General features: G+C 36.7%; 1 protein-coding gene across 1 annotated transcript; it reads left to right on the top strand.

The window, feature by feature from the left end:
- The first annotated feature begins 5085 nt into the window (after nt 1–5085).
- Nucleotides 5086–6384, top strand: LOC138907005 (uncharacterized). Its single transcript, XM_070196845.1, has 3 exons — nt 5086–5554; nt 5597–5836; nt 6131–6384. Exons 1-3 carry the CDS (start codon nt 5086–5088, stop codon nt 6382–6384), a joined length of 963 nt encoding a protein of 320 aa, XP_070052946.1.
- Nucleotides 6385–12030: the final 5646 nt, after the last annotated feature.

Raw genomic sequence — 12030 nt, 5'->3', positions numbered from 1 at the left:
TTATTTTTGGGTAAAATCCGTCAACAATAATTCAAGTTATATCTTGGCCAAGTAGATAAGCTAAATTGTTCATCCATTTAAGAAAAATCTCTTTCGGATAAATTTGTAGCAAGAGAAAACAATTAATGTTGTGTCTCTACTCTTTGAATTAGAGTCTTTTTGAGTAAAAAAGCACCAATTTTTTTGGTGCTAAGCCTCATCACTTAACTTCTAATAACTAATCAACTGTACAAAAAAGATCTCCTGCTTTCGTATACAAAATTGTGAGACCTATAAACGGAAAGATGATTCTCAATTATATTCTTATATCCTAAACTGAGAAGCGATGCCAATGAAGATGTCATCTGAGCAGGGAATTGTGACACCGCCCATTGGATGATCGAAGCCAAATTCTTCCTCAGCTTGACTAAGCAAATCTTGAAATGTCGGTTGACTTAAGAATGATATGGGAATCACAAATCTCTTCTTCCGCTTCTCCCCAACATAAACAGCAAAATATCCCTTGGGAACATCTCTAGTTGTAGAAGACTTCTTGATAATACGAGGCATACAGATAGCCATGATCTTTTATTTAAGATGAGTAAAGGATGAAGAGAAATTTCGAGTAGTTCTCTAGTTTTGTGGATAGCTGTGATTGTGTGGAACTTCTCAAAACATGTTTATATAAGCAATGGAAAGTCGTAAAATCTCATGACTTGTGGTGAAGAGCCATTTGGGCTGGACATCAGTGGTAAAATCTCAAGAGACAAAAGAACAATAGGTCCTACATTTTTCTCCTACATGGAACAAAGGATTTCTTAGAATCAAATCCATAAATATGATGTGGTGCCATATGATGATTCATTGGACCAAAACATACCCCAGATGGAAACTGTGTGTCCATTTATATAAGAGAAAACTAGTCAATCGTATGTAAGATTTCACTGGTGGAGAGGCATTTGTTGCACTGTTGATTGACAATAGCATTTCACATGGTTTTTTTTTCCAACTCATTGTCAAATACATATACCATTGCTGCCCTACTGTTGATAATAACAGCAATTGAGGTATCACATTGCGAAATTTAGTCAAACAACGGTATAATGACAATAACAAAGACAATGGAAGTTGATAATAACAACAATTAAAGAATATAAAGAAGACACAAATTTAACGTGGTTCGGTCAAGGTGACCTACGTCCACAAGCGGAGAGAAGCAATTTCACTCTACCAACAAGAGTACAAAAGAGAGTACAAAATTAAAGTAAATACTCTAATTAATCCCAAATACTCCAAGAGAATAACCTCACAAGATCACTCCAAAGAAAGGATTCACACAAGTATTTTCCAACACTCACTCTCTTACAAAATAATCTATAATGAAATAAATGAGGAGAAAGAAAGACAAGAGTTAAAATCTTTTGAATTGGTGTGTTTGCAAATGAGGAGAAACTCCTGTATTTATAGCAAGAAATCCTTGGCCTAATAATGGATATTATGTCATGGCAAATGTCATGATCCACAAATTTGTTATAATGGATATTATGTCATGGCAAATGTCATGAACCACAAATTTGTTATAATAGATATTATGTCATGGCAAATGTCATGAAAATTTGGCCATATTACAACTTGAAATAATAGAGAATTGGATAAAGTTAGAATATTTCTCCAGATTCATTTATCAATAAGAAGGTCAAATAAGAGCAAAATCAACCAGTGTCTACTTAAGTTGTGCCACTGCTGAGCAAGTGTGGACCTCAGCACTAATAACCAAGAGAAGAAATATCTGAAGAATATTAGAAATATCTAAAGCGGTTTAGCAATTATGATAATGGACTGGTACTAATCCACAAGAATAGCATGCTGGCTTAAACTTGTCAAGAAAAATCATTTTTATAAATCGAATGATGAGTTGACTTTGAACAGCACTTTTTTTGAATTGAGAATCTAAATTCATATACCAAACTTAACATTTTAAGAATTTATGGACAGCCAGCCCTATGGTCTGTATGCTTTAGTAACCTAAGATCAAATATGTGCATTCTTTCCGGTTTACCCGGCTATCCTCTTTGCACTTCCTTGTTTTTCAATATTTTCAAGCACAGAATACTGAAATTTCAATAATCTTAATTAAATAGTTTAATTTTGTCGTAAGGAGTTTTCAAATGCTTGCACCATATCCACTAATTTTTCAGTTAATATAGCCTTACATGAAAATGCAGAAGCTCAATTTGAAGTTAGAAAGAGAAAGCATCTTTGTTTAGAGGCATAATAAATCCAGTTTGGTATACTTCTCTTTGGTTAATCAATTTCCCAGTCATAACAAGAAGCTAAGAAATTGCTGAAATACTAATTTTGTGAGAGCAGACTGGTCCAGGACATTAATTTGAACTTGAATCTGGTCCAAGCTGAAAAATAAATAGAAAATCTTAGTGTTAAAAAAAGTTGATTATGAAACAATGCGCATCCACTTATGAAACAAAGCATTTGGTATACTAAACCATTTTCAAGAAAATGAATCTGAACCAGGTTTCATGAATCTGTTCTTAAAACTTATGCGCATTATTAACTACTGATTCAGGATTATCTTTAGGAAAACAAAGCTCTTTGCATTTGAGCTTCGCATGTTAATAGGAAACTGTGGGGCAAGCACGTTAGCTTTTATCACATTATCTAGTTATTTTTATTGTTTAGTTGGATTTGTTGCTTCTCAAATACTGCAGTTGAGCCACAAGAAAAAAGACTTATTGTTGTATTTCACTTGATTGATAGCAAACCATGAGACTTGAAAATGTGGAACCATAAGGAGAAAATACCAATGTAACTGAATGGAGCCAATATTAATTAATTGAAAAGATTCATCACTTCAATATCTTTGAAGTAGAAAAAAGTAAAGAGTCATTTGTTTCTTTGACATGGAATAATGATCAGGCTTTGAGAAGATAAGTTAACTAATCTACCTAGTCAGATGCAACATTCCTCGTTCTAACATCAACTACTATTTTTTCTAACACCTAAACTTTACAGACTGTGCAAATCCTGCTTTACTTTTCTTTAAAATTGTGAAAGCGAGTCTCTGTTTCAGTTCCTCAAACGAGAAGTAAGATCAACGAACACATCCTCGCTACAGGGAATTGTGAGACCACCCATTGGATGATCGAAACCAAATTCTTCCTCAGCTTGGCTAAGCAATTCATGAAATAAAGTTTGGCTCAAGAATGATATAGGGATTACAAATCTCTTCTTCTGCGTCTCCCCAACATACACTGCAAAATGACCTTTCGGAACGTCTCCAGCTGTAGAAGACTTCTTGATTATACGAGGCATACGGATAGGCCAATGACAAGATGTTGAATCCTAATGATTTGCATTGAATATGCATTTTCTTTAGGCACCAGTTAAAGGACAGATACAAGAAACATCATCTTCTTGAAAATGGTTTAGTTAGGGATCACATGGATCCATTTATTGATGTTAAATCAACAAGTTGTAGGCAGCATTCCAATGACTGATCATCATTCATGAAATTTCGAATCTATGACGGCATATATATCCTGAGAAATTTAGACAAAATCTGATCATATATAGTGCTAAAGCGATGACTCAACATACAAGTTGGTTCTTTTGACCAAACCTAGTCTTATGCTTCCAACTAGTGCTGCAGTTGAGTATTTATAAAATGGTTAAATTAGCGACAAAGCTAGACTATTTCTATTGGAAATAATAGAGAATTGGATAAAACTAGAATATTTCTCCAGATTCATTAACCGATAAGAAATACGACAGGAAACAAGGGTTTCAGCGACGGCGTTCTGTGGCAAACCTCTTTAGTCTCCACCACAAGTAAGTGCCGAGTCACCATAATACGTGATAGTTTCAGTGGCGAATAATATGTCGTTGTTTTGAGTAGCAACCTAAATGTACTGTGGCGACCTCTTTAGTCGCCAAAAAAAGTTAATGTTGTGTTGTCACAATAAGTAATAGTTTCAGCGACAAACTATATGTCAGCTGTTTTGAGTAGCGACCTACGTAAAATTTATGTTGTGGCGAGCTTAGTCACCACAAAAGCTAGTTTGTTCTATTATTAGCAATTTTGTGGTGACTAAGCTCGCCACAGAAAGTAAATAAATGCTTCACAATATAGAAACTTATCTCTAATCTGGTGGGCATTTATGATAATGCACTGCTACTAATCCACAAGAATAATATGGTAGCTTAAGTTTGTCAAGAGAGACTGCATAAATAGAATAATGATTTGACTTAAATTCTTATACCAAACTTAGCATTCTAAGTATCTATGAAAACCTAAGACCAAATGTTCTAATTCCTAAGTTAGTATAACCTAACATGGAAACATAGAGACTCAATTTGAAGTTAGTTACAACTTCAAATTATATTTCAACTCATGATCTCGACTTCACATTATTATTTTTTCAATTCTAGATTAGCTGAAAAATCAACTAACAAGTTAATTAAGCTGTATTTGTTAAATGCAAAGACAAAGTCATAGATTTCTCAAGCTAGAAAAATTATTTGAACCAGACAAGATGGCATACCAAATTAGAAAATATGCTTAGAAAATTACCCAATTTAGCAAATTTAATAAGCGGGCTATTTTTCAAATATTTTGCAAACACTGGTTATATTTTAAACATCTGCCATGTTCTTAATTCCCTGACGGCAAAGGAGGACATGTGAAATCCAAGATGGGATAGCTAAAAATCGAACGCAGTCACTCTACTTGTCACCAGAAAGGATAACGTTCAAAAAGGTGTATTAAAAGCTCTGCGCCCGGTAGCATTTACTAAGGAATATTCTGCAGCATTAAGAGCGACGGTCCGTTACAGATAATTTGGCATTTATGTTTACCGTTACATCTCCATCAATGACCCTCATAATTGACATTAAAGGAGGGCACGATCCTAGGACCTTTTTTTCCTAGACATAGCTATAGATAGTGAGCTCAGTTACCATGGTCCGCCTACTTGGGAAGAATTTGAAGAGGCCTTCATAGCTAACTTTATCCCAGAAGAGGATAGGGAAGCTAAGGCTACAGAGTTCGAACAGCTCGAGCAAGGGAATAAAAGTGTGCAAGAGTACTATATGGAATTCATAAGATTAGCTAAGCATGCTCCTCACATGGTTAAGACAGAAAAAGCAAAGATTCGCAGGTTTATTGGTGGTTTGGCTTACCACATTAAAGATACGACATCAGCTGCAGCGGTAGGGATGACAACCTTCTCCTCTGTTGTGGGATTCGCCAAGCACTTAGAAAAAGACAGACAACAAAGGAGAGAAGAAAAAGAGCATAACAAGAAAGCCCGGACAACGGGAAGGTTTAATGGTACATCCAGCAGAGGTGGAAGGTATTCCTCTAATAAGGAGTTATTAGCACCAGCTCAGTCCAGTCATCAGTCAGCTGGTGGGTCTTCCTTCAGACGTACTCAGAGTTATGGAAACCAGTCTCGCCAGAATCAGAATTTTAGGACATCATCCTCACATAGACTGAGTCATGTTGAGCAACATTCACACCAACAAGGTCTTTGTGGAACATGTAAGCGGCAACATTCAGGTCAGTGCAAGCTTGAGTTTCATGGTTGCTAACATTGTGGAGACATTGGTCATATAAAGGCCAACTGCCCAAAGTTGCGACGTAATTTCAGTGGTGGATCAACTCGTCCTTCTAGTTCCTCAGCTACTGCAGTTGCACCACCTCAGGCTCGTGGTTCTCATAATCAGACCGGGTATGGGGCAGGCAGAGGTGCAGTTCGAGTTACTCAAGGAGGGGGACAACCCCGTTTGTTTGCTACACTTGATCGTCAGAGTGCAGAGGCATATGCAGAAGTTATTACAGGTATACTTTTAGTCTGCTCACATAATTCTTATGCCATAATTGATCTGGGTTCAACATTTACATATGTGACTCCATACTTTGCAATTAACCTCGGGCTAGAACCTAAATAACTTAGTAAGCCATTCCTAGTATCTACTCCAATTGGCGAGTCAGTGAAAGTCACAAGAGTCTATAGAGGTTGTATAGTTTCAGTCCAAGTTCGCAGCACCGAGGTCGATCTCATAGAGTTAGAAATGGTGGATTTCGATGTGATCATAGGTATGGATTGGTTATCTTCCTGCTATGCCATATTAGATTGTCGTGCCAAGTTAGTCAGGTTTCAATTTCCAAATGAAGAAGTCTTAGAGTGGAAGGATAGTTCAGCATCACTTGTAGGTAAGTTTATTTCTTACCTTAAAGCACAACGAATGATCAGTAAGGGGTGTCTTGCCTATTTGGCACACATCATTATTCCAGAATCAGAACCACCAGCTCTTTCGTCTGTGCCAGTTATTAGAGAATTCCCAGAAGTTTTCCCAGATGACCTTCCTGGACTTCAAGAATTATAGACTTTGGCATCGATCTCATACCAGGCACTCGGCCTATATCTATACCTCCTTATAGGATGGCTCCAGCAGAACTTAATGAGTTGAGAAAACAGTTGAAAGACTTTCTTGAAAAGGGTTTCATCAGACCGAGTGTTTCACCGTGGGGTGCCCTGGTCCTGTTTGTCATGTAGAAGGATAGGTCTCTTAGAATGTGCGTCGACTATCGGCAGTTGAAAAAAGTTACCATTAAGAACAAGTACCCACTTCCAAGAATTGATGATTTATTTGATCAACTTCAGGGTGCAAAGTACTTTTCAAAGATAGACTTGAGGTCGGGGTACCTCCAGTTGAGAATCAGAGAAGAGGATATATCTAAAACAAGCTTTAGAACTCGCTACTGGCACTATGAATTTCTAGTGATATCCTTCGGGTTGACAAATGCTCCAGCTGCATTCATGGATCTCATGAACAGAGTTTTCAAGACATTCCTTGATACCTTTATTATCGTGTTTATAGACGATATTTTGGTATACTCTAAAAGCAAGGAAGATCATGCAGAACACCTCAGGATAGCCTTGCAGACCTTGAAGGAGAATAAGCTTTATGCCAAGTTTTCAAAATGTGAGTTCTGGTTGCAGTCAGTGGCATTCTTAGGCCATGTGGTATCTAGTGAAGGCATAAAAGTAGATCCTTAGAAGACAGAAGCAGTCAAGAACTGGCCTAGGCCGACAACACCAACCGAAATCAGGAGTTTCTTGGGGTTAGCTGGATACTATAGAAGGTTTGTAGAGCGATTTTCCTCAGTTGCAGCTTCATTAACTAAGTTGACTCAGAAAGAAATTAAGTTCCAGTGGTCAGACGCCTGTGAGCAGAGTTTTTAAGTTTTAAAGAAGAGGTTGACCACTGCACCTGTGATAACCTTGCCGACAGGTTCGGGTGGATTCACAGTGTATTGTGATGCCTCTAGAGTGGGCCTTGTTTGTGTTCTGATGCAAAATGAAAAAGTTATTGCTTATGTTTCCGGGTAGTTAAAGAATCATGAAAAGAACTACCCCACACACGACTTGGAGCTTGCAGCAGTGGTATTTGTATTAAAGATATGGAGACACTACCTTTATGGCGAGTATTCTGAAGTGTTTACAAATCATAAAAGCCTCTAGTATATTTTCAAGCAAAAAGAATTAAATTTGAGATAAAGAAGGTGGCTCGAGCTATTGAAAGATTATGACATCAATATCCTTTATCACCCGGGCAAAGCTAATGTGGTAGCAGATGCACTTAGCAGGAAGTCAATGGGTGTCCTGGCCCATCTTGCAGTACAAAGGCGAACTTTGGGTCGAGAAATTCAAAAACTAGCAAATGATGGAATTAGATTGGATGAGACCGAAGAAGGAGGTATAACTGCTTTTGCCTTAGCGCAATCCTCTCTTGTTGTGCATGTTAAGGCTAAGCAAGACGAAGATCCGTATTTAGTGAAGTTAAAAGAAGGAGTCAGAAACAAAGAAATCACTGCTTTCACTCTAGGAAGTGGCGGAGTTTTGAAGTTGAATATCGATTATGTGTGCCTGATATAGATGGTCTTAGGAAGGCCATAATGGAAGAAGCTCATAGTTCGAGGTACTCTATCCACCCAGGTGCTACCAAAATGTATCTGGACTTGAAAGAGTTGTATTGGTGGAAAGGCATGAAGAAGCATGTAACAGATCATGTGGCTAAATGTTTGAATTGCCAGCAAGTCAAAGCCGAGCATCAGAGGCCTGGTGGCCTAGCTCAAGATATAGAGATACCACAGTGAAAATAGGAGATGATTTATATGGATTTCATAGTAGGTATACCTCGCACATACCGTAAGCATGATTCAATTTGGGTTATTGTAGACCGACTAACAAAGTCCGCGCATTTCCTACCAGTAAAGACGACAGATTTCGCAGAGCAGTATGCGCAGTTGTACATCAAAGAAATAGTCAGATTGCATGGTACTCCAGTTTCAATCATATCTGACAGAGGCCCTCAGTTCACGGCACAGTTTTGGCAGGCATTTCAAAAAGGATTAGGTACCCAGGTCAATTTGAGCACTGATTTCCATCCACAGACCGATGGTCAGGCAGAAAGGACCATTCAGACTCTTGAAGATATGTTGCGAGCATGTGTTATAGATTTTGGAGGTAATTGGGATGATCGCTTGCCACTTATAGAATTTGCTTACAATAACAGCTATCAGGCCAGCATTGGTATGGCTCCTTATGAAGCGTTGTATGGGTGAAAATGTAGGTCTCCAGTGGGTTGGTTTGAACCAGCAGAGGTGCAGTTTATTGGTCCAGAGTTTGTTTGTGAGGCCTTAGATAAAGTCCAGCTAATAAGAGAAAGATTGAAAGCGGCTTAGAGTCGTCAAAAGTCCTATTCTGACAATAGGCATCGTGACTTAGAGTTCATGGTTGTTGATAAAGTGTTTTTGAATGTTTTACCAATGAAAGGAGTTATGAGGTTCGGTAAGAAGGGAAAACTTAGTCCTAGATTTATTGGACCTTATGAGATTATAGAAAAGAAGGGAAACATGGCTTATGAGCTAGCATTGCCCGTTGAGTTGTCCTCTGTTCATCCTGTCTTTCATGTGTCTATGCTTAAAAAGTACATTCATGATGAGTCGTATATAATACCTGTCGATACCATAGAAATTAAAGAAGGCTTGACTTATGAAGAGGTACCTATAGAAATTCTTAACAGGCAAGTAAGAAAGTTGAGAACAAAAGATATAGCATCGGTAAACGTTTTGTGGAGTAATCATGATTCAAAAGAGGCTACGTGGGAGGTCGAGGAAGATATGAGGAAGAAATATCCATATTTATTTGAGGAAAAAGGTATGTGAACCTACGTTTGGTTTGGCATTTATATTTTATTTATTAAATACAAGTTAGCATGTGTTTATGTCCTTGTTAGATTATACTTAGTTGTTAAAGAAATTTAGTTTCTGTCAGAGTATATTTTAGTCATTTAATAATTTAGTGCCATGATAGAGTATATTTAATTCATTAAAGTTATTTACTTTTTGCAGAAGTGTTGTGCTTTAGATTTTGGTTGGTTATTGTAGTACCTCCTTGCCGGAGTGTGAGTAATTAGTTTATGAGTTATGTATGGTACCTATGAATGGCCTGTTATGGTATATTTAGTTATTGTTGGTGTAGTTGTGGTATTGGTGACAGGGATATGTTTTTGGATACTCCAATTTACAGGGAAGACTCTGCCGAAATTTTTGAAAATTTAGGGAGTTAGCCAAAATTTTGAGTCCATTGGAAAAGTGAGTAGTGCTAAGAAAACTTAAAAAGTTCAAGGACCTAAGGAATGATTGTTAGCTTAAGAGTAAGGCCCTAGCAACATTCGAGGACGAATGTTTTTAAGGAGGAAAGATTGTAACACTCCTCAAATCTATAAAAGTTTCAAGATACGATAAATATAGAATTGAAATTCTTTTCCCTTAAATTATACTTCTATTACGAATTTAAACCCTTGTAATTTACTTTTGAGTTACTTCTCTATTTATAAATAACTGGATATACAATTAGGGGAATATTAATAATTTTAATATTTTTATTTTATAACAATGGGTATAATTAAATACTAGTTAAGTCAAAAAAAAAAAAAAGAGAAGGCAATAAAACAAAAAAAAGGGAGTCACGTGACTAACCCATAAAGTAGGTATTGAAAGGAAAACAAAGGGCTTAATGCCTTTAAGAAAACAAAAAGCATTCTGTTTCTCACATACACAAAAGGCTTAAAGCCTTAATCGAATAAACCTCTGTTCATTCACACGCGCAAGGCTAAAAAGCCTAATTCGAAATAGAGAAACAGAACATTGTTCTTTTCACGAAGCAAGTACAAAGGCTACGGAACTTACACACGTAGGCAACGAAAATTCTAGGGTTCTTTACAAATCACTAATTCTTGAACTCAGGTGTATAGAATTCCCTATTGTCAATTATCCTAAAGTAGTGATAGGTAAAAATTGAATAGTTAATTCCCTTCTTTCTCTGGATCAAAATTAAATTTCATGTTTAGGTGTGAAACTTTAAAATTAATTAAAATGCATTGGTTGTATAGAATCAATTGTTTGACGGGTATAAATTGGGTTGGGGCCTGCGTATTAGCTCAAGGAGTTTTGAGGTGAGTTGATATAACCCTTTACTAAATTGGTTTAACTCACAAAAGCACACATACAAGGTGTTTGATGAATTGAAGTTTAGATGATTTATTATGATATATGTGCATAAATTTTCAGATTTTTGTGTTATTCTTATATGCCATTTTCATGTTGAAAATTTATGAAGAAGCAAGAATCTTTAGAAATACTTTTGAATGTTTATTTCATTCTTATGTCATGCTTTACATTTAAAGATACCAGCATGAGTATGTATAGGATGTTCCAAAAAATATTTAGACTTGAAAAGTCACATGAAGAAGTTTTAGAAAGAAACGATTTTTGGGAGTATCCTTTATTCTGAGAAGGGGTCATCGTCTAGGCCGAGGGTCCTGACCAAGGCGTTGACTTCCTGAAATTACTTGTGCCAAAGTAGGGAGCACACTATCCGAGGGTCTCGTTACTGAGAATTTACTTAGTCGGGGTAAGGTATGATACATGAGCGCTGAGAACCATGAAACGAGTGGCACCTCGTGGATTGGGCCTATTCGATCAGGTTGAGATCGAACCCATGCCGATCATACGGTGACTAAGACAGAAATATGTCAGGATAGTTGGAACTCTCAAAGCATAAAAGTGAAGTATTTTTTTTATAAGAAGAAAAAGAAGAGAATTTCTTTTAGAATATTCATAAACTGCTATTATTCAATTATTTTAGAATTGTTCTTATAAGCTTTATGTTTTACGTGCATTTAGAATCTTTGAATTAGAGTCTCTACTCTTTGAATTAGAGTCTTTTTGAGTAAAAAAGCACCATTTTTTTTGTGCTAAGCCTCATCACTTAACTTTTAATAACTAATCAACTGTACAAAAAAGATCTCCTGCTTTCGTATACAAAATTGTGAGACCTATAAACGAAAAGATGATTCTCAATTATATTCTTATATCCTAAACTGAGAAGTGATGCCAATGAAAATGTCATCTGAGCAGGGAATTATGACACCGCCCATTGGATGATCGAAGCCAAATTCTTCCTCAGCTTGACTAAGCAAATCTTGAAATGTCGGTTGACTTAAGAATGATATGGGAATCACAAATCTCTTCTTCTGCTTCTCCCCAACATAAACAGCAAAATATCCATTGGGAACATCTCCAGTTGTAGAAGACTTCTTGATAATACGAGGCATACGGATAGCCATGATCTTTTATTTAAGATGAGTAAAGGATGAAGAGAAATTTCGAGTAGTTCTCTAGTTTTGTGGATAGCTGTGATGGTGTGGAACTTCTCAAAACATGTTTATATAAGCAAATGGAAAGTCGTAAAATCCCATGACTTGTGGTGAAGAGCCATTTGGGTTGGACATCAGTGGTAAAATCTCATAACCACATGGTCCTGTCGTCCAACTAATTGACATGATTTGAATGGGTTATTCTACTTAGAAGACCAGATTCTAGTTCATCTGATTAGTAAATCATGAGAGTTGAGAAAAAAGTTTTCTATTGCAATGATTGATTACATCAAATATATGGAATAG

This window comes from Nicotiana tomentosiformis, chromosome 1 (genome assembly GCF_000390325.3).
Source record: "Nicotiana tomentosiformis chromosome 1, ASM39032v3, whole genome shotgun sequence".
Taxonomy (NCBI): domain Eukaryota; kingdom Viridiplantae; phylum Streptophyta; class Magnoliopsida; order Solanales; family Solanaceae; genus Nicotiana; species Nicotiana tomentosiformis.
This window is presented reverse-complemented; position numbering and strand designations above follow the sequence as displayed.

Coding starts and splice junctions, on each gene's coding strand:
- LOC138907005 (XM_070196845.1), top strand. CDS start 5,086: ATGGAATTCATAAGATTAGCTAAGCATGCTCCTCACATGGTTAAGACA. Junction 5,555..5,596: donor ATGTAAGCGGCAACATTCAG/GTCAGTGCAAGC, acceptor AACATTGTGGAG/ACATTGGTCATATAAAGGCC. Junction 5,837..6,130: donor ATATGCAGAAGTTATTACAG/GTATACTTTTAG, acceptor ATGCCATATTAG/ATTGTCGTGCCAAGTTAGTC.